The 22978-nt window shown below is 38.6% G+C and overlaps 1 protein-coding gene across 1 annotated transcript in view; it reads left to right on the top strand.

Annotated features, from left to right (window-relative positions):
• Window positions 1–12291: 12291 nt before the first annotated feature.
• The window catches only part of notch2 (notch receptor 2), a 62716-nt gene continuing 52029 nt past the window's right edge, over window positions 12292–22978 (top strand). Inside the window, 1 exon segment of the mRNA XM_059341406.1 lies at window positions 12292–13203. Within this exon segment, the coding sequence (XP_059197389.1) occupies window positions 13131–13203 (73 nt within the window). The 5' untranslated portion in view covers window positions 12292–13130.

The following is a 22978-nucleotide window of genomic DNA, read 5'->3' on the forward strand; positions in this document are numbered from 1 at the left end:
ATATACTTTTAAAAAAATAGCTTAAGTAGAGTCCACAACCTTGGTTTACTGGAAAGATGACATCATATCACACAGAAACATAGCAGAAGAAAGAAAATATTAGATTGATTTATTAGTTCATGTATTACGTATTTTCTGCTCACATGTAATTTTGAATATGGTATTAAGTCACCATTATATGCTGTTCATGTTGAATGACCTAGATAAGTTAAATAAAGTTATTTATTAGCAGTAACCCTGATAAATGTCAGGTAGAGTATATTTTAGAGGTTTGCTGCTGAGGAGACTGCTGTTCAAGTCCTGTGTGAAAACAACTTATTTTTGCTGACAAAAGTTCAGAAAAAAAGTAATTATGTTAACCCAACCATGACCTTTCCTCAACCTTACCACGTCACTGTGTTTCTATTAACAGTGTTTGCCAAAATTGCAACCTGGGAGAAAATAATCTCCCTTGAAAAGTAGTTTTGTTGTATGGGAAAGTACTTTTTAGGAGACAGGATTGTAATTCAATATAACGTTTTCAAATTGATTGATTTTGATTGATTTGATTGAGAGAATTTTATTTGAACACAAAATAAAAGATGAACATTTAAAAACAAACGAACAACAATAAATACAAGACAACAACACAAATGAAACAACAACAAGACTCAACACTTATTTGTGTTCAAAAGGAGTGGGAAGAAGCCAAAGCTTATTAAACCCCTTCTCCCTATGTTAATTTACTATATTCAGTTATATAACAATAATATTTATATATATGTATGTATAACACATAGTAATGTAGTTTATAAAGTCATTATTACCATTATTAACACACATAACTTGTTATTAACTTACAAACACATAAGTACACATACACCCATGTAGTCATAATGAGACAACAATGAACAAACAAACAACAATAACACACAAAAAAGAAAAAATAGTAACACATTTAAAAAATAAAACGTCAACAATAACCACCTACTGTCATTTTACACACCCGTTTTCATCCCTATGTCGTGTGAAGACATGCTTTTTATATTTGATTTTGAAGTGTTTCATGTTTGAAGATTGTTTTATTTCTTCACACATCCCATTCCATATTTTAACTCCACTGAATGAAATGCAAAACCTTTTCCTATTTGTATGTATTTTCATGACTTTAAAGTTATTTTCAAATAGTATGTAATGAAGTGGAATAAAAGTAAAACAGTCTGATTATCAGGCTTGTGGTTTCCCACTGTTCATTTATAGTGTGGTGTAGTAAGATGTGTACCACAACAAGGGAAGTTGTGTCCATCTAATCATCTATAATGACCGTGATTAAACAAATCAAACAAAAAGACGTGATGTGATCCATCCTATATCTAACCAGCTTCTCACCTCATCCCAGCTGCTTCTTCCCCTTCATCCTCTTCCTTCAGGTCCAATCAGAGCAAAGGGAAGCTGCGGAGACAGCAGCTGTACGGCAGAGGAGAGAGGCTCATAAAACGCAGAAGGCTGAAAGAGGAACTCAGCAGACTTGGTGAGTTATTGCCCCCCAAACGTACACACCGGGTCCTGGGAACCGGGAACTTCTCACAGGGGGGGTCAGTGTGGAGGGTTTTCCACAGGCCTGGACCTGCCCTGCACTCTGTGTGTTCTTTATCACCTCACCACAGACCCATGATGACCGTCTCACACCTTGCCGTCATAATACTGCATGAGTCTATTTATAAAAGAGATGATCTGTAATAAAACGGATGTAATAAATTATCCTTTTTATCCCATCACTACTTGTATACCCACACCTCATACTGAGAACTAGGATTGCCCTTTAGGTGTGTGAGAATATGTTGAACAAAAACAGGATATAGAGTGGGATGATAGCAATCTGAAAGAAAGTGAGAAAGAGAGGGAACGAAAGAAGAGATTCTTTGTACAAAACCATGATTTAATTTCTGGTGAAAAACACACCTCTGCAATGGAATTGTTCCAGATTATTAATTTAATGTACACTACCGGTCAAACGTTTTAGAACACCCCAATTTTTCCAGTTTTTTATTGAAATTCAAGCAGTTCAAGTCAAATGAACAGCTTGAAAGGGTACAAAGGTAAGTGGTGAACTGCCAGAGGTAAATAAAAAAAGGTAAGCTTAACCAAAAATGAAAAATAATGTACATTTCAGAATTATATAAGTAGGCCTTTTTCAGGGAACAAGAAATGGGTTAACAACTTAACTCTATGGAGTCTCGGGCTATTTTGTCCATTTTTGAATTCTTTTCATGTCTTTGTAAGTCATTTTGGTGTCTTTTTTTTTGTCATTTTGTGTGTTTTTTGGTCATTTTGTGTCTTTTTTTAGTCCTTTAGTCCAACATAAAATGTGATTTTGAATCCTTTTTTTACTTTCAAAACACTATCATGCTCAATAAAGAATTTTAAATGTTGCAAATGTGCATTCATTTCAGAGTACACTGAGACATTAAACTGCATCATTTTCAATTAAATTCTGGAAAAGTTGGTGTGTTCTAAAACTTTTGACCAGTAGTGTAATGTGCTGTAAGAGCTCAATCATTCCTTAAAATCTTTTGCCAACATTTCCCATTTATCTCTCTATTCTTTTCACACTGTTGGCTTATTAATAGTGTCATATCTGACATGTACACACACACACACACACACACACACACACACACAATGCAGTGTTGTGCCTGTGAGAAAGTGAGGGCTCAAGTGTGAATTCCAGCCATGCCTGTCTTTTAGCAGCCTGTGAATTTATGATACAATTAACCCTGGAAGATATGCCGAGCACACTCACTTTACACTCTCTATAACTTTCAGCAAGTGAGTTAAACACACAAACATGCAGAGAAACACACATGTTAAGTATTTAGCGTGGAGAAAAAGCTAAAAAATGTACTGTGAAAATGCTCAGCCAGGTAGAGATGTTGGCCTTTATCCTGTGTCATGCTTCAGATTTATGCATGACATATTGTTCATGTTTAGTTTTTTTCCTTGTATGTTCATGTTTCATATTACTTTAATCTATTTTTACGGTCATCTGTTTTCTGTCTATATTTGGGCAAATTGTGGCAGAATAAATCCCAAACAAACCACTTCATGCTCTCGATTACTTCAACGCACACACTCTATTTGAATCCTGTTTATCTTTTAGTATCATTTCTGCTCTTATCCTGTCTGTGTGATAAACATCATAGACTGTGTCCAGGGGCGGATTATGAGAAAATGGATTCCTGGGCACAGACATGTGAAAGGCCCCAAAACATCCCCAAAGTAGGAACAAGACAAACAGACTGGTTATTTGTTCCTTTTGTTTTTGAGTCTCTTTTATTTCAGTCTCTTTGTAGTTGTGTGTGTCTCTGTTGTCATGGGCCACATATATCTCTTTGTAGATTTTTTTTTGTGTGGTAGTTTTGTGTATCTTTGTGTCATTTGTGCCTCTCTAGTCATATTGAGTATCTTTGAAGTCATTTAGAGTCTTTATCGCTGCTTTTTGTTGTCATTTGTGTCTCTTTGATATAGCTTTATGTCTCTCTGTGGTCACTGTTTGTAGCTCCTTTGATTCTCATAGTCATTGTGGTTGGTACGTATATCTTTGAGTGACATTTTGTAGGTTAATGCTACCTTCAGTAATTCATCCATGACTTTTGCTAGATTAGTTTGACCTGCTGCACCCATTGGACCTCAGGGACAGGGTACGGGTCCAAATGTGCGTGTCAGTATTTTTGTGTGTTTATGTTTTGGTGCTTGTGTGACTACATGTGTGTCCCTTAATGTGTGTATGCTGAGACGACCCTGGGTGGGAGTTTACCGGAGTGAATTTGCCCTCACTGAGACCTTTCTGAAATCCAAATATCACCACTAGTGGATTACATGCAGAGGTCATAGTGTTAGTGAGGTTCAGGCCCTCTACTAGAACTCCCTTTACTAAATCAGTCCCACCATCAAACATACCTCCACCCTTGGTGCAGCTAACAACAACCACAAGCGCCAAGTTCAAGTTTTTTTCATTTTAGAAAGTCATTGTTTAGTCATAGTCATTGTTTCATTATTACTTGTGTTGGCCATTTTGTACCTTGTCAGATTTGTTAATTACTTGTCAATTATGCAACATAATTCGGGGTTTAGGTAACTTGAGAGTCATATTCAATTCAATTCAATTCAGCTTTATTTATAGAGCGCATTTCATGCACAAGGCAGACTCAATGTGCTTCACAACGTATACACATAATTACAGTTTTAAAAAAACAAAACACAGAAAAACAAACAAAAATCAATTACAAATTAATTGAAGAGTGCAGGTAGACAAGCTGTTCCATATTCACCACATATACACTTACTTACTCACACATGTGCACCCACTCCATATGACCATTTGGTTTAATTTGAACATAATATTAAACCGATATAGAAGGTACATTCAATAACAATTTGGGACTTCCTCACTGAATCAGACTACAGGAAAGCCCATTACAAAATTAATTTGCAATTTCTGGTTGCATAAGGTGAACATGCATGTTTTTTAATGTCACTGTCTAAGTAAAGGACACTAAAACCACCCAAAGAGTCAGCTTGTTTCATTATCCGTCAGTAAAAAGGAAGTTGAGAGACACAAACAGAGATGACTCAACTTTTAAGTAAGAGTTTTGTGTCTTGGCTGCACGTACGAAGAACTAAACCAAATAAATCAACAAATGGCAAACAACAAACTGTAGAGATGTGATTCTGATAAGTCTAAGTGGAAACATTATATTTTTCCTGTTAGAAATAATTCACTCGCTGCGTGTTTGCATGCTCACATATTTCAGGATTCACACCTTTATCTTATTTTTAGCTCCATATTTGGTTCCTGCAGCAGACAGTAAAACCCCTCGTGATCCCTGAAGCACTGTTTTACAGGATTGATGAATGTTTGCTCTCCTTAAATGAGAATCTTGCATGCATGAGTGCACGTGCATTGTGCGTATGTGCATGTGTAATTTTGTGTATTCAAAATCTGAACAGTGTCTTTAAAATCACTGTTGTAGTCAGTGCTGCAGTGTTACCTTAACGCAGAACAAACTGTTGTGTGTCCCTAGCTTCGTGACTTGTTTCTCTGCAGAAATCTAAGTGAAATTTAAACCTGTTCTTAAACGTTTTAATGCTGTTTTAAGGATGATTGAAAGCACCAGCAGTGATAAAGCTAATGCATGAGGCTAATATGACAATTATGCTTGTCCTAAAGTCTTCTTCTTCTTCTTCTTCTTCTTTTCTCTTCTTTTCTTCTTTAACATATAGCACTCCTGTAGCGATGACAGTTAGCTCTTAAAGTTATGTACTTACTTGATTCCTGTGGTCTAAGTCTAGTACCTTCAGGTTGAATGCACTTATTGTAAGTCGCTTTGGACAAAAGCGTCTGATAAATGACATGTAATGTAATGTAATGTAAAGTTGTTTGTGACCGAGGGAGCAGGGAAGCATGGTGGTGATATGTATATATATATGTGTGTGTGTGTGTGTGTGTGTGTGTGTGTGTGTGTGTTGGTTGGGAGTATAAACCTTGCAGAACCCAGATGACACTGCCGGGGCCGTTATTTTCCCACAGTGCAATATAAATAGCCTGCTAGTGTGGGGTGACGGTGGGCAGGCAGGGGCGCTCGAGGGAGGATCCCATCCACACACAAACACACATTCCCGTCCACCTGGCCCTGCCAGAGCCTCAGGTCACTTACAGGATGTGTCCACACACACACACACACACACACACACACACACACACAAAGATCCCTCCTCCTACTCACACCTTTCCTTCATCACCTGTTTCCTCACTTCCCTGCCAGCTTTGCTTTTCTCCTCAAAAGGTTCCCCTCGGCGGAGGTCTGAGCCCACATCACGCTTGGCCACATCGGGTCCTCGCGCTCGCTGACTCTCAACCTTTGACCACTGTGGAACGCCATGACGCACACATTCACTCACACACACTAGCTTGGTTTCTCACACGGACATATTTACAAAATCCATGCTTTACTCGAGTTGACAGCGTTACTTATGTGTCACATATACTGTATGTGTAAAGCTACAGGATATCATTGACTGCATTTTGAAACTGTGTCACTGTTAGCTATGTGATTGGGGTCAACAAAGTGATTCATGAGTTGACAATCAATCAAATAATTATACAATTTCAACTTAATCTTAATGGGCTGTATGGTGAATCAGTTATGAGTAATTTCATGCAAAAATTTAAATGGCATGTTTATTCTGCAACAAGACTTTTATCTTAATATTTTACGGGAAAACTGAGGTGTTTTTACAGACCCCTCTGCGGTCTGTAAATCAGCTTGCACAGGTATGTTTACTTCCCACCGAGTAAATGATTACACTGATTTAGTGCCGATTTATTTGTGTGCTTTTCTAAATGATGTGCGCATTATCTGCCCCATTGTTGACATAAAACCTCAAGTTCACACAGGAAAATGATTTACTCTGTGAATAAACACTTGAATTACCTCTGCACATCTCTGTAAATTAGACACCATGCAGCTTCTCATCTTGATGACTCTGCTCTAGTGGCCAAACTCTCCGTGTTGATGTTTGTGTCAAGGAGATCTGAAACTCAACTGATGTGAGTTAATGTTACAGCAACAGACCAGAGCTCCACCTTCCACCACAGTTGATTAATTCAAACCTTTACTCAATGTGTCCCATACACATCAACAGCTGACTTTTGCATTTAAATTTACTTTCATGAACTGAAAACACACTGAAAGTGTCAAAGTTCTACATGGTTGCAACTTGTCAATCACAAGGTAGCCCAGCTTTAAAGTATACCTTGCTTTGTAGCCTATTTTACTCTATTTTTTTTTCCTCTTTTCTACTTATCTTTTTAATGAATAGATTCTAATGATTCAGTACACTGAAAAGAGCTGCAGATTCCCAACACAAACACACACATATATATATATATATATATATATATATATATATATATATGCATATATATATATATATATATATTTATATATATACACATATAAACAAATAAAAAAATAAAAAGTAAGATATTTAAATCTGAATAACAAGAAACCAAGGAAGAAAGAAAACATATGCATACCTATATATACACTTCCACACTCACATAAATAAATAAAAATGAAATAAATGGGAAAAGAAAAATAATAATAATAATAATAAATAAGTAAATAAACAAATAATATATATATATATAGATAGATAGATATATATGTACGTACATAGACAAATGTGTGTGTGTGCGTGCTTGCGTGTGCGTTTGTAATTGTGATTTTTTTTTTCTTTATTATAATTTTTTTTTTTTTTGTATAATAATTTTTTATTACTCTAAATGGGCCCACCATTTACATGAATGAATGCTATGCTTTGTGAAAGAAGACTTGGAAAAATTCAAACAAGCATTTGAGACCAAAAACTCATTGGGAAAATTTTGACTGAGATAATCAGTGAAAAGTAGGGTCGTTTTCTAATATTCTTCTTTTTGCAACCAGTGGAGTCGCCCTCTGCTGGTGATTAGAAAGAATGCATGTTTAAGGCACTTTCATATCCACAGGTCTGTTGGCCTATTACAGCAAATGTAAGACAAATGTAAAGCTGTCTCTGGGCCGTGATAATCAGCCCTAAATATAACCCCTTTAGCTTCCTGCCCCCAGATCTGCTTACACAGTAAAGACGCCATTAGGTGGACGATGCTTCCGTCTTGACGAGGGCACAGGAGGCATCAAAACTTCACACCGAGCGCTAGAGGTTCATGAATGCTCGTCTCAGCAAAGCCAACACAAGATGCCTGCTGCTCAACACTTGTGTTAACTAAACCTGATCTCAGTGTAGCATACGAAGCTGCTTTAAAGGTTAACAGGTTGCAAAATGCTATGGTGCAAAAAGCGTGATTATAAGTATTAAGTGTCTCTGAAGCTCATGGAAGCATCTAGAAGCTAGAACAAGACCTGCCTCAGTTATGTACAACTGTTTATGCTTGCAAATCAGTTGCCACAGCTGGGAAAAGTGAATCAGTCCCTGCCACTACTAATTATAGAAAGGCATCATATATACACTTCATACTGCTCTCTCCTGCCTGCCATCTTAGAACATAAAGGCCGGGTGACTTCTTGAATTACAGACACTGATTTGGTTTCCCATGGCTATCACGTTGGGAGAAGATTGCGTGTTTATGGTTAAGGGGAGTGCATGAGGCCACACATACACACTCATACTCTCTCTAGTGTAATCATTCATTACTATCTGCCCCTCTGAACTCACCATGCTCTGCGTCATAAATCTACTAGCTGACAGCTGGAGTCACCCTGACTGATGAGCTCAAAATCAGTGTGAAGAGCCCCAACGTTGATGAAAGCAGCTCTCTCAGCAGCGTGGCAGAGGCTGATGGCTCCGATCCAGGCCAAGTTTTATTGCTTCTCTTTGGTACACCTGAAATACTCTCATGCAGTGGATGCAAAATGTGCCGTTTTAAAGAAGCAGTGTGCAGGATTTAGTGGCATCTAGGGGTGAGGTTGCAGATTGCCACCAACTGAATACCCCTCTGCTCACTCCTCCCTTTCCAAGCATGTCAGAGACACTATAGTGACCTTTATGTATTCGGAAAACCAAGCGACAGCCTTTGGGACTGTTAGGTAAAGCCAATGTGAGAGTTCCTTAAATTTGCTTTTTTTTGTTGGCCAGCAGGGGGTGAATCCACTGGTTGCAAAGAAGTCTGATTATGTATAAGTCTATGAGAAAATGACCCTATGACTCTCATGTGATTTGCTACTTCAGTAAACATTCTCATATTCAATTTATGGTCTCAAGTCTCTCTTTAGGTTCACTGAAAAAAAAGAAAAGTTGGGTGAGCTCAAAATGTAAAGGCAACAAACTGCGATAAAATTTTAAGTTGGACAATTAAACTAAATATTTTAAGTTTTGTTTTTGAGTTTGCTCAACTCTGAATTTCTCTGGCACGATTGTAACGCCGCTATGAATGTCAGCTAATGTTGTGACCACAATTTTGAGTTAGCATTGATACGCTAATGGCTACTCTTGTAGCTGTAACAAGCAGCGCCGCTAGCATCAGTTAGCCGCTAGCTTTCGCTAATGACCGAATTTCACAACAAATAAATAAGAGTGAGCAGAACTATTGTCCCTTCTTGTGATCCCCAACTTAAAGATATAAGTAACTACAACTCACAAACGTGTTTTTGAGCAGACAACTGGCTTCCTTTGTTGTGCTAACTTACATTATTGCCCTAAATGTCAGTAATTTATATTTCCAAGTTTTACCAACTTAAATCACTGTTTTAGGCCAAAAATACGACCTAAAAAGTCGGCTTTTTTGCAGTGTTCAAGTCTTCTTCAATACAGCATGATGTTCATTCTGCAAATTGTGTTCTGAGTTATGAGTATTATCGACGATAAAGCAGGATATGCTCCAGTGCAATCCACCTTGTGATTGACAGGTTGCTACCACGGCACACTGTGTGTTTTCGGTTTTTGAACTTTGGCCCTTTCACAATGTGTTTTCAGTTCATAAAAGTTAATTGTAGCATTTTAGTCACCAAAAATGTCCTTCTAAGCTCCATACTCTCAAATTTGGTCACTTCTGGCTCCACAAAAACAAGATGTCAACAGCCAAAACAATGACGAAACACAGACAGAACTGTAGTCCACAAACAAGTTGGTTAACGTTGGCTATGTCCACTTCTTTTCTACATCCATTGTAAAAATGCAGAAGGCTCACTGGAGCAAGTGTTCGGTTTGTCCATTCTGGGCTACCGTAGAAACATGGTGGTGCCTCCATGGAAGACTTGCTCCCATTATAGATTTGAAAGGCTAACTTTTAGCTAATGAAACCACAACAATTCTTGATTTCCGGTGCTTTTAGACTGATAAAAATGTAGTTCTCAGTATTATATTCTAAACTGCAAAAAAAGCCAACTTGTATTTTTTTCCCTTAAACAGTGATTTAAGTTGGTAAAACTTGGAAATATAAATTATTGACATTTAGGGCAATAATGTAAGTTAGCACAACAAAGGAAGCCAGTTGTTTGCTCAAAAACAAGTTGGTGAGTTGTTGTTACTTATATCTTTAAGTTGGGGTTCACAACAAGGAACAATAGTTCTGATAACTCTTATTTTTTTGTTGTGAAATGCGGGAAAGCGGTGAAATTTGGTCATTAGCGAAAGCTAGCGGCTAACTGATGCTAGCGGCTAACTGATGCTAGCGGCGCTGCTTGTTACAGCTACAAGAGTAGCCATTAGCGTATCAATGCTAACTCAAAATTGTTGTCACAACATTAGCTGACATTTCATAGCGGCGTTACAATCGTGCCAATTCAGCACATTGCAGAAGTTAGCAGAAGTAAGGATTAAAAGTTATTACAATGTAAAATTATAAGTTCAAAAACCTGAATTCAGAGATGAGCAAACTCAAAAACAAAACTTAAAATCCGCCCAAAATCCTACACACTGTTTCTTTAAAGCTGAAGATCTGCTGACACTGCTGATTCCTTTTCATTCTTGAGAGTATTTACTGATAATAAAATGGATTGTACAATGTTGTTCTTAAATGTATTCAATGTAGACAAAAAACTGCAATTATGTCATCTAGCGATCTGGTGCCTGATTTACTCGAAGTGTTTTTCAATCTCAGATGACGGATTTAAAGTTGGGGTTGTTGATGTATTTAACACAAAGGTGGTTCAAAGGGATTTAAAGCATCAGTGAGACTGAGCTTTCCCAACACTTTGTTTATTTTTTCTTCTTTGAAACTGTGTCAGACTTCTGTGCTAGAAGCCTTTCATCAGCGCAATAGCAAGGAGGAACTAATCAGAGTTTTCTGCTCACAAGGCAGATCCACACCCTTTCTCACCCCGAGCTTCCCAAAACTGTAGAGGGCCACATCTGGAGTGACATCATTAGGAAAACAGTGCTGCAGACAAAGTGATCCTCTGATGTGATTTATATCACATTACTACTGGCTCACATGACCAGTGGCTTTACTGTGAAATAAGAGACGTATCAAAGTGTATATGAGGAATTCCACATTTAATTTACAACTTTATAATCCATGTGACAAAACAAAAAATGCAGGGATAACTCTGAAAGCGACGCATCTGTGGCAGTGGATTTATATGTTTTGGTGCAGGATGAGAAGAATAAGCAAACATAAGACGTGGTTTATCAACAAAAACAGCATCTGACCAAATGCCGGAACATCGTTTGTTGTGGTGCCAGCACCTGACACCCAACCACGCATGAAGAGCAAGAGCTTGACATTGGCCACAGCAACAAAAGCATTGTCCGCACGGACCCCTGAGGAGATCAATTTGCTCCCCCCGGTTCCAGGCCTTTCAGCAGGGTTGAATAGAGGACATAAGGCTGGTCGCAGCCGCAGGAGGCTCTGCAATGTTTCTCTAACGGGGTGTAAAGACAAACAAATCACTGGGATGAGACGTGGTCTTGTTGTTGTGATGAGCCAGTGATTTACACCTGGATCATTCAGGCTGATAAGAGATAATTAGTTTGGGATTACAGTGATCACTAACAGTTTATAAAGCCAGTGTGTCTATCCGTGCATGAGTGAGGGAATTTAAAGGGCAATGTTTGGGTTCAGTTATATTTTAGATGTTAATAACATTGCTCTTAACCTTTCTGCATAAAAAATAAACCAATGATGTGATTAAAAACTGTGCTTCTGGTAAGAAATTGGGAAAACTGTTTTATATGATTACTGATGACCTCAGCATTAAATCTAACCTGATGACTGGGGCTGCAACTTTATTAAGTTAAATTACTATTAATTACATTATTATTTGGATGGTTGTTTTGTTGTTTTCTCTGATAATCTAGAGAATATATATATATATATATATATATATACATATATATGTGTGTGTGTGTGTGTGTGTGTGTGTATGCATATATATATGTATATGCCATAATTACCCAGAGTGGAAACCTTTAAATCAGTTAACAATGTTATGTAATAAAAGAAAACACATCTCATTTCAACATGTGACACCAAGAAATGTTTGGCTTCTTTGCTTGAAAAAATAACTTAAATGACTAAAATCAAAATTGTTGCCAATTAATTTTCTGTTGATTAACTTCTTCTTACAATTCTTTACATTATTTATATTTTTAAAATGTATTCATGAGACTTAAAGACTGGAAACTAGAAATATTACTTGGAACTGGATTTGAACCTGAGAAAGTGGTGACTAATAAAATCTGGAGGTAAACTGCATTGGGAGGAAAAGCATGAGCAAAGCAAACTTTATTTCATCATTTATTCGCTGAAACAAAAGCATGTGTGGATCGTAACCCACAGCAAACATGCAGAGATAGTTGGTTTAGGTGATGACTGGAAGTCATTGTTTATCACCTTTTTGTCTAGCGTTTAAAGTCTTTTAAAGTCTAGATTATCATGCCTTTAAATCACCTGAAACCGCTGTAGACCTGAACACTGATAGACAGCCTGGCATTAATAGTCATGGTAAGGAAAGAGTGGGTGTTCAAAGACATATCGGGGAAAAAACGTGCAGTTCATGGGAGAAAAGAAGAAAAAAAAAATCATTGAACGGGTTAATTTTGAGTCATACCAGGCTCCGAGAAGTAGAAAAATGAGAAAAAAAATTCCTCCGCCGTGGCGACACAGAGAAATGAAAAACTTGACTTCTAGTGTGTTTTTATGACGTGTCCGAGCTTAAATGAACATTAATATCGAGTGATAGGATTTTTTAAAGCGGCGAGAATCACTCAGATATAGATATAACCTTTTTAGAAGTTTTTATCATCTTTTTAGCCCATCATAGATCCCCGCTGACTTCCGCGGAAGGATATGTGTTTGTGTTTCTTCACTCAGTGACTCCACTGGCTGGTGCGCGTTAGAGAGCTGGAAGACTTTTTTCGCTGCCTTGAAGTAACTAAATAAAGGTTGAATTGTGTATTTTTTAACGCAACGGCTGATTGAGCACATGTAAAAAATACTGACATGTTGTAACTTGGCGGTAAATGTAGTTTTTTCCACGTTTTTTAACTGTGTGTGAGACATTTTCAACGAGACTTTTTTTTGAGAACTCACCGTCCCGGGAGACAGCTCAACTTTGGGCTGGCGACCTTATGTGGATTTTACCTAAAATATGGAGCAGATCCCCGGTTTCTCCTCCGGCAAATCACTAGTCTTTGTCTTCTGCTTCATTCACCTCTCTTTGGGTAAGTTGTTGACTACGACAAAGCTGTGTTGTTATCTTTTAATAATTCATAACTTGTCATGATCACGTTTTGTTGCCGCTGCATCTGCGGGACACGGGGCACACACACACACAGCATCTCCACTGTACACTTGTGTCTGTTTAACTAACTTTAGGGTACTTAGAAAAGGTTAATTACTTTTTAAAAAAGCAATTCATGTTCCTGGAAGTAACTTTAAAGGTTAGTCTAACATATAGAAACAGTTTTAACCGTATTTTATGGTGGTTGTTTCGTTCCTTTTTGGGTTTGGTTTTGAGAGGAACTTGTGTCCCAAAACATAACTTATGATAATGTTACTTTGATCTTATTAAAACGCAACATCCGATTGGTTGAGGATGTCACTTCTCGCCTTTTATGACGTTATTTGGGCTTTTTTTTTGCTGTTATCCCTTCTAACTTACTTACTTTACTGGATCATTTTCAGTTTTAAAGACCAAAATTTGATTTTACATCTCCAATAAAGTCACGAAAACCGAAGCTGACGTCACCTAGTGTCTAATTTGAAGTTTTATGGTCTTATGGATATTAATATTATGGCCTACTACTATTGACTATTGAGTCTCAGTTGAGTCTCACCGCTGCCCAGATGTTGAACAGCGAGAGCAAGAGAAAGAATTCAAAATGGACACTTAACCATGTTTAGACTGCTCTGCGGAATTAAGAGAGCTGACAGTGATAAAAGAGAGGAAACCATGGGGATTTTAAGGCAAATATCAAGCAGCATCATTATGATTAAGTCTTACCAGGAAACCGGTTTTTTTCTCTCTTTACAATAAAACCCTTAGTAGAATATGTAATGTGAGTTACTAGAGTTTAGACCACCCTGCAGTGCAGAAATGTGGGTCAGTGGTCAAGCAAGTGCATGCTGTAAAGGCTCTAAAATGTTAAATAATAAGAAAGGACTGTGTGGAAAATTGGACTAATAGTTCTGATATGCTTGCAGATGACCTAGATGCAAATTGGAAATGATCTTAATCACTAAAATCAGGCATATATGCTGTTTATTTGTCATAGAATTACTAGAAATGTGTGCATGTATTTAACACAGCTGCATTACTTTCTACTACAGTCTTTAATTAAGCACTATAGCAGGTCCTAAAATACTTTGACTTGGGTCAGATGTCAGTGGATTAGGAATTACTCAAGGTCCTCTTGCACCAAACAGGATGAAATGTAGAAAATCACATGTTAAAAACACTTGACTGAAAGTGTCTATGCATGTTTGTCCAATACTTGGAATTTAGGGTAAACCTGTTCTGCAAAAACAAAGGTGTATAAACACTGTTAGATTTCACTGATTACATATGAAACATGTAATCCTTTAATTTCCTAACATATTGGACATCATATTTAAAACCTCATTTTAACTGTGTCACTTTTAACCTTCTTTTATACAATCATATTCCCCATCATATACCATTTCCAGTGATACAGTAATGCTTTTTTTCCCTCCTATGTTTCTGTTTTCTGCCTGATAAATGTGCAATAAGACACAGCCTTTTGCCTCAGAGTTGATACATGCAGTCATGCTATTCTTTCTCACGTTTTTTTCATGGACTATAGGTGACTTGTGAACAGAAAAGTTACACAAAAGAGGAAAAGACAATGTAAAAGTGCTGCAGGCTGTGCAAGGAGAGGCAGTGGAATGTTGTTGGTGTTTGACATTCCTCCCTCCCTCCCTCTTTTTTCAGTCCCCCCCCTCTCTCTCCCTCTCTCTCTCTCTCCCTCTCTCTCTCTCTCTCTCTCTTTTCACACACACTCTATGCACCATGATTAACTTTTCCTTCATGCCTCCATTCTCATTTACTCTTTTTCCCACTTAAGTTGAATATATAGAAACACTGTGCCAAAATGTACCTAGCGACTGTGATCACTGCTTGTGGTTTTTCATACGACAGGATGGCAGAGAATAAGGGGGTTGTTTACCTTAATGGCATGAAGGAAGCTTGAGGTTTACCCATATACCGCTGTAAACACCTGTAGCCTGCAGCTTTGTATTCAGCCACTTCACTAAAACATCTTTATTGCTGTGTAGACAATTTTTTTGTGAAATAACTGTCAGGAGTTTGGCAGTCCTTTGCTAACTTGTTGAAATGTAGATTTTTGCGCATTATGTCCATAACAAGACATATTGGAGACGTAACTTCTTGTATAGGTATATTTTTTTAAACATAAACATGTCATTTAAAAGATAACTGCACATTACAAAAAACCCAAGTAAAATAATGTCCTATTGTTTGACTTTCAGCTCCACTGTTTCAGATAAACTCACAGGCCACTTGGCTCGTGTAAACCTCAGCAATTGTTGCTACAGTTGAAAGGTTCTGGGTGAAACTACGCTTGTGAACCAAGTTTAAGCAACTCTTTTATTTAGAGTATTTGTTTACAGCTAATTGCTAACTGTGAAAGTACAGCTGCACTTCCTCTGGCTTCTTCACAATAAATGTCGGCCAGATGTTTGCTGATTGAAAGCTTTTAATGTGAAGCAATAGGTTCGCATTATCTTAACCTGCCAATTACAGCACCAATTTGGCACAAGGAAGTGAATCAGAAAACCGCTGCAAACTGCTGATAAAAAACAAACAAACACTGATCTAGGTTTAGGGAAAAAACATCCTGGTAAAAGACAGTTTAAAAAGTAAATAAATGTATGCAAATGCAGGAATTGATGTAGTTACGAGAACCATGTGACAAATAAAGGTTGCGGTTTTGTCAAATTAAGGCTACAAAACTCCTGATCTAGGTTTAGAGCAAAAAGATGTCATTGTAAGTAGGACAGGCAGTTTAAACAGTAAATGAATGTAAGTAAACCCGGAAGGGAAGTAGTCACAAGGACGACATGTCTACCGGAAGTGACATAGTTACTTTGAAAGGTGATGCACAAAACGTGAGGCACGGAAGTTCAGTAAAGTTCAAATCACATTTTTTACTTTTCACATGGGACACGAACCCCGTTCTCCTGGGTGAAAGTCAATGGTCGGTTTGACACGTCTAACAACGTCCCACCGCCTCTAGTGCAACTTCCCTGTTTTATACTATGACTTCATTCATAATTATGGTCGCTCGAGGGCGGGCGAAGGACAGTCTCAAACGTTAATACAGGTCAATTTTTGCAACCATAGGGTCATTTTTGGACTGCAAAAGGCGATATGTGACACATTTTTAAGCTACCAGTAACACACTTGGCAATGCAATAAAGTTCCAGTGGTTTGCTTTGCTAATTGCTGTCAGTGGTACGAAAGTTTATCCAAAAAGAATAAATGCTTATTTGCTGTTCAGTCCTAATTTTAAGGCCTGTAAAGGACAATGAAGTCCCTCTGTGGTGATGCAGGAACACGGTGAAGAACAGTACAGTGGTACACAGTGTTGTGGTTAATAGTTCTAATCTGATTCTGGAGGAAGCGTAGGTGCCATCCCTGTGGCACACGACATAGGGTTACCCCCCTGGTGCTGGCATGTGGATGCTTGCATATATTTGCCCAGCGCAAACAGCAGACAGCTGACTTGCGTGTGTGTATCTATTTGCGTGTGTGTATGTACTGCATTGTGGATATAAAGTGAAAAAGGCCAGCAATTGTGCCGCCCATGGTTAACTTGCATCTGACCCAAGCTGGAGCCTGGTGTGAAATGTGATTTATCTGCGCCATGCTTCGCCCTGTGCTCTGAAGACAAAGATATTTATTGAGCTGCCCACAACACTGCATTATTGACTGTCCACCAGCTCGACCCACTGCCTTGTGGCTGTGTTATTAATCTGGCTTAAGACATCTTCTCTGTGACACCCTCCAAGTCCTCCCTTTGCTGTCTCTCTTATCTCTTCTCATCCACTCCCTGTCGTCTCAGAAACACACATTTTCCATTGCTTTTTTTGATAGTCAAGTTGAGCGATCTCCACCCTTTTTGATTAGTAGTGTAGTTAAAAAGCCAGGCCTCCACATGTGTTTTGGTCCCGTACTTGTCGGTTGTAGTGGGAGAGCGTAGTAAATAAATAATGCATCGTACTGTATGAGTCAGTGGGTGGACATCTGTGGTATTGCGCTCCAGATGCATGTGTCTTTATTTCCATGCACATATTCATTCATGTGTGAATGCCTCTGTAGCCATGGTGGCTTAGAATAGACGGAAACTTATAGACCTACTGTGACTTAGATCTTGAAGTTGACATGCATATCAGACAAGGTGGAAGTCATTGGCATGTTACCATTTTGCTTCACAGTGATAACACAGTGCCAGGGGCTGCTTGAGCAGTTTGCTCTTAGGGACTTTGATCCTCATGCATTAAATAAATACTAGTCTAAATGTGATTGAAGCTCGGTGCATGCCCCGCATGAACTACATGCGCTGTTACTATAGGAGGTGGTGTTTGTGGCTGCGAAGGTCGAGGGGATTACAGAGCGTTGTGTCTGCACTGTTGAACAGGTTAACAAATTAACAGGGAATTACTGCGGCCTGCATTCCTTGGCCAACATAGCCCCGTAATCCTGGAGACAGGCAGGCAGGGCGCATGGAGTAATGAACCAAACAGGCCACATCAGGTAGAATGAGGGAAACTAACTAATACTGCGACTCATAGAAATGATACGGTCAGGCAAGAGATAGAAAGACAAATACCAAGGGAGAGGAGGAGAGAAGTCTCGCCAAACCAGCCCTGTGAAAATGATTTGTCATGGTTCTCCAACAATGTATTTTCATATGAGAAAATAAATCTCATATTGAGATTTTGTTTTTCACTGTAGTCATTGGCCATTATACTGTTATAGATGCTGTTACTGTTCAGTACTGTACTGTAATACTGACATTTTACCAGAAATACACTGAAAAAAGTATTTGACTCATTGGATGAAAGGGAGATTTTGTACCAAAGTTCACTCCTCATAATATAATTTGATTTAATTTGATTTAATTTTTAAGTAAAGTTAATTCTAGCCCTGTGTCAGCTTGTGTCCCAGAAACCAATAGTGGTTAGTTAGAATAATTTGCAGACATGTTTTTATTATGAATATGATTATCAACACTGACACTGTCCAGTAATGTGCTTGAATGCCCCATTTCTTCAGTTTAAAATATGTCAAAACAATGTGATTAACTGAACACGTCTGCACAAGAGTTCTGATTTTTTTTTATCATAATAGAAAAAAGTTTGGATATGAATGAGTTAGGGAAAGTCCCTACATCCGCCTTGTCTGGTCTGCTCTCCCTGTTTCTTTCTGCCTGTCTCTTTCTCTATCCAACACACACACACACACACACACACACACACACACACACACACACACACACACACACACATACACACACACACACACACACACACACTCACTCACTCACTCACTCACTCACTCGCTCACTGAGCCAACAAGCACTTAGAAATGAGACTCTCCAAACTTTTCCAAGTGATTACAACAGCAAGGCAACTGTGTCAGCTGGGAAGTTGAGTAATTACTGGGGCTGTCCCAGTCTAAATGTTTGTCCCCTGTCTTAATTTCACTTTCATTAAGTGAACCAACTGGCAGATTTCCATGCCAGTCTGTGTTTTACCTGTGAATTCAGTGAAGGTTTCAGTGTTTTAACGTCAGAGCCTCTGACAGCTCCCCAGCTACCCAGAGTGCAATGGGTGAACTTTAAACAAAGGATCGGAATTGGATCAAGTTTAATCATGCAGATACTGTTGCCTTTAAAAATGTCTTGATGTGCCCTGATAAGGATCCAGGAGATGAACTCGAGACAGCCCTAGTAATCACACACCAGGGATGCTGTTTCTGTTGGCACTAACCTGTTTCTTACAGTATGTCACCACCCTCTAAACTAAAGCTGACCTGGGAGACTGGAGCCTTAAAGCCCCAGCTTGGTTCGTCTGCTTGGTTCCTCTGCTGTTTGTGTGGGCCAGTAAAGCTTCCCTCAGGGTAATAGTGTTTAGTTTGAGCCTCATCTCCCTCCTTCCATGCTGAGCAAAGGGTATTTTATTGCAAGTTACCATGACGACTGTTTGGCCTGCTGGATGTAGAGGCTTGTACAGCAATTCCAGGAAATGGGGTTACTTCCTCACTCAGCGCGAACAACTTCCTGCCCTCCGCTGTATGGATGTGTGCCAGGGCTCAGGGACACCCATTCGTGTGTAGTCTTTGTCTGAAAGTTCGTAATTACTTCCCCAACTCAATCCTCAGCTATTAGCTCCAAAGCCCGTCTATCTGTCTCTCTCCCTCCCTCCCTCGCCCCTCCTCTTTCTACCTCTTTGACAGTCTTTTTTTCTTCTCATGACATGGCTGGATCCCTCTCGGGACCCGCTGTGGTGTCGGTGACAAAGCAGTGGCGAGTGCTGAGGGAGGAACCAGCGTAATACCAGCTGAGCACAACAACCCAAGTCTCCCTTTAAATTTTTTTTTTCTGTCTAGACCATTAAGAGCTGTGATTTATTTCTGCCCTCTCCTTTATTTAGACTTTATTCATACTAACTGCTCAGCGCTTACAGATTCTCACAGAAAAATAGCCAGCTTTTAAAAGAGGAGAACAGCTAAAGCGCATTTTTTATAAGTTGTCACCAAGTATCCAAAAGTAGTTGCGGTTGCAGCCGTTCACCACAGTTTACAGAAACCAAGGTCCTCTCGCAACGGGGACAGCGCAGTAAATGCTTCTAGTAATAGAACGTGAAAAGTTAAATGAAGAGAAAAACAGAGAGCTCCTGATTATGCATGAGTTGTTTTAAATAATCATGAAAAAAGAGTTTAAAGCCATGCTAATGGCGCTATGAGGCTGCACTCAGACACAGGGGTGCTTTATGATGCCTGATTCCGAAAAACGTAATAAAAAGAGAATACAATCATTTGCATATCCTCTATAACTTACACTAAATTCAATGCAATAGGAAGACAATATATCTAATGCTCGAACTGGGAAACTTTTGTTTTTTGTAAATGTATACACATATTCTGAATGTGATGCATTTTGTTTTTATTTACGTTTTACACAGCAGAGTTGGAAAGTTTCACGGAATCCAATAGTTTAGAAGATATGATATTAAAAACAAAAATGTCAACCCTTTGGTGGCTGTATAGGAGCTGTCAGGGTAACACCGAAATCAGTGGCATATGTTGTCTGAGTTGTCTCACTGCATTTAAATGAAACACTCTACTTTGACAGACTAATTAGTGTTATTAGTGTCATTGATAATGATGATGTTAGCCAGCTGCAACACTAACAATAACAGCCTTGTCTTTCCTCAAAACTCTAAATGATCTGAAAACTAGAAAGTGTCTGCCAGTGTTGAACCCTGGTGCTGGTTTATAATATGTCTGGCTGATTTATTTCTTTTGATGATACAGGGTGTATCAATTTTATATTGTCCATAACCTGTGCTAACTTCAAAAACTCATTAAAAAAAATGATCTGGAGTGCTAGGAAAAATGTTTTCTGTCATATTTTTCAAGAGTTACGAAGTTTAACCTTGAATTTGACATTTCTGCTTCCTGCCAATGTGGACATCTTTCTCTTTTTAATGAAGAAATCTTCTGCGGAGATATTGTAAGAGTATATGATTTAAGCAAGTGAGCTGACATAAAACCAGAGTCTTTGTGCTGACGTACACCTTCTGCTATTTTTACCCTTATTTTGGGGCTTTCTGTTTTTGTTCAGCTGTACATAAAACAGGTGCATGGAAACAAACCCATTTCTACAGCTTGGATGATTTTCCATGCAGCACCATAAGTGAATCATTTTCCTTTGTCACATGTAGATACTGAAACTTATAGCGCATCAGAAGGATCTCCATCTTTGGTGAACATTTTAGTATCCATTGTATTTATTTTTATGTCTCTTGTTCTTTGTCTCAGAAGCACTTTGTAACTTTGAAAAGCGACCTTTACATGAGAGCCAGTGACTCATACAGGATTTTTGGCACCAATACAGATTATGAAAGGGGGAAAAAAATCACAGATTACCCATATGACAGCCAATATAGTGAATTATTTAAATTAAAAGAGACCCTTTCTGTGTCAACTATGTACCAATTTTGTGGTAATAATGGTACATGTTTTAGATTATGATTATAATGTATTATAATGCCAACCAATTCTAGAAATGAAAACTCAGACAATTCAGAATACATACAAAATAAAATAAAGGGCCAAATAAACATCAGTAGTGTCAGTCAATTGCTGATCATTTAAATAAAAATCAAATAAAAAAGTTTACACTTTCTAAATCATGCCACACATTGGCACGAAGTTTTCATATTTGCGTTTATTAGTCACAGAATACGCCAATAAGCTTGTGATCAGCTGATATCGGCTGATGAGCAGCTTCCTTTAACAGCACACAGCTCTCTTTCTACACTATAAATCTCCTGCTTTTGGTTTTGTTCTTCTTTTCTTGTCCACTTAAACACAACACACACACACAGCTGGACGATGATGTGGTAGTAAATGAGAAAAAGGAATGTGGACTTGGAAGGATTCAAATAATAGTAATCATTCTTTGTGCTAACTGTGTTTTTTTCTCAGCTCACACCATCTGCCTGTAGTTTCACTGTTGACTTTGTCGATTGGGTCTTATCAAGGCGCTCATTCCTGGGAAGTTTTTCCTGTCCATGGTTCATTGATAGTGAAGTGTGAGAACAGCCAGGTAGAGAGGATACAATGCTGTTGATATGAGTCAGGATCACAATACACACAGGTCCTTCACTTGTGTGAACATTTTGTTTGTTTTACTTTCGAGAGACAGATTGCTGAAAGTGTTTCCAAACTTCCAGTCAGGGAATTTGTGACCTGTAAATCATGAGGCAATTGGTTGCGTTATTTAAAATGGCGTAATAGCAGTCAGACTGTCCCAGATCTGGTAAGATCATTGCGTCTGGCATTACGACAGCGTGCATGGGAAGCTCGTCAAACCAGTTTGGGGAAGAGAGTAGCATTTTCCGGTCTGTGCTGTCCTGCGTCCATTCTTTCACTCCCTCTGCCTTATGCATTGGTCTTCCCAGCCCTTCCTCCTCCCCCTCAGCATAATTCTTTCTTTTGCTGATTTTGCAGTTGTCTGCTTGCTGCTAGAGGACTGGTATCTCTCCATACAATATAGTGCATTTCCCAGATTTACTGCACATTTATTAAATCTCATGTCATTTTTATGATTTAGTCAGAAGCAGATGTGAAAATGTGATTTTTGCATTAAATTTAGACTTAAACATGATCAAAACCAAAAGTGAAAGTTCCATTGTGCACTGATCTGACCACATTATATGTGTGGACTCTCTGCTGTCTGTGTTTTTGTTATTACTTCTGCATGTTTTTTCGTGTGTTGACTCGTTGCAAGTGTGCATACTGTATGTCTGCTCGGTACAGAAATAGTCCCAAAATAGCACAGCATTTTCTGTGGTCTCTTGTATTGCAGCCTGATACTTTATCACAGTGGATGTGTGTGCAGTTGTGCACATAGAGGCATGCGTTTGTGTGCATGCTTGTTGGGATTATGAATTTCACAGTGGTTTATGTATGGTATCCCCATGTCTAATGGACTATGTCTGTCAGCCTGGCTCTAAGGCAAAAGTCTGCCCTCGCTCTCTGACCAAACCACTTTAGAGACTGTACACTGAAGGTTTAACACTTGAAAACAAAACATGTGTAGGTTTAAACATTGTAATGCCATATCAAGTGGGGTTAATAATAGTCAAGTGTCTTCACAAAGACACATCTTGAGTGACACTGTGATTAATCTAGGCGCAGGAAGTAGCACCATTGCTGAGCTTCCT

Source organism: Centropristis striata, chromosome 9 (assembly GCF_030273125.1).
Source record: "Centropristis striata isolate RG_2023a ecotype Rhode Island chromosome 9, C.striata_1.0, whole genome shotgun sequence".
Classification (NCBI taxonomy): domain Eukaryota; kingdom Metazoa; phylum Chordata; class Actinopteri; order Perciformes; family Serranidae; genus Centropristis; species Centropristis striata.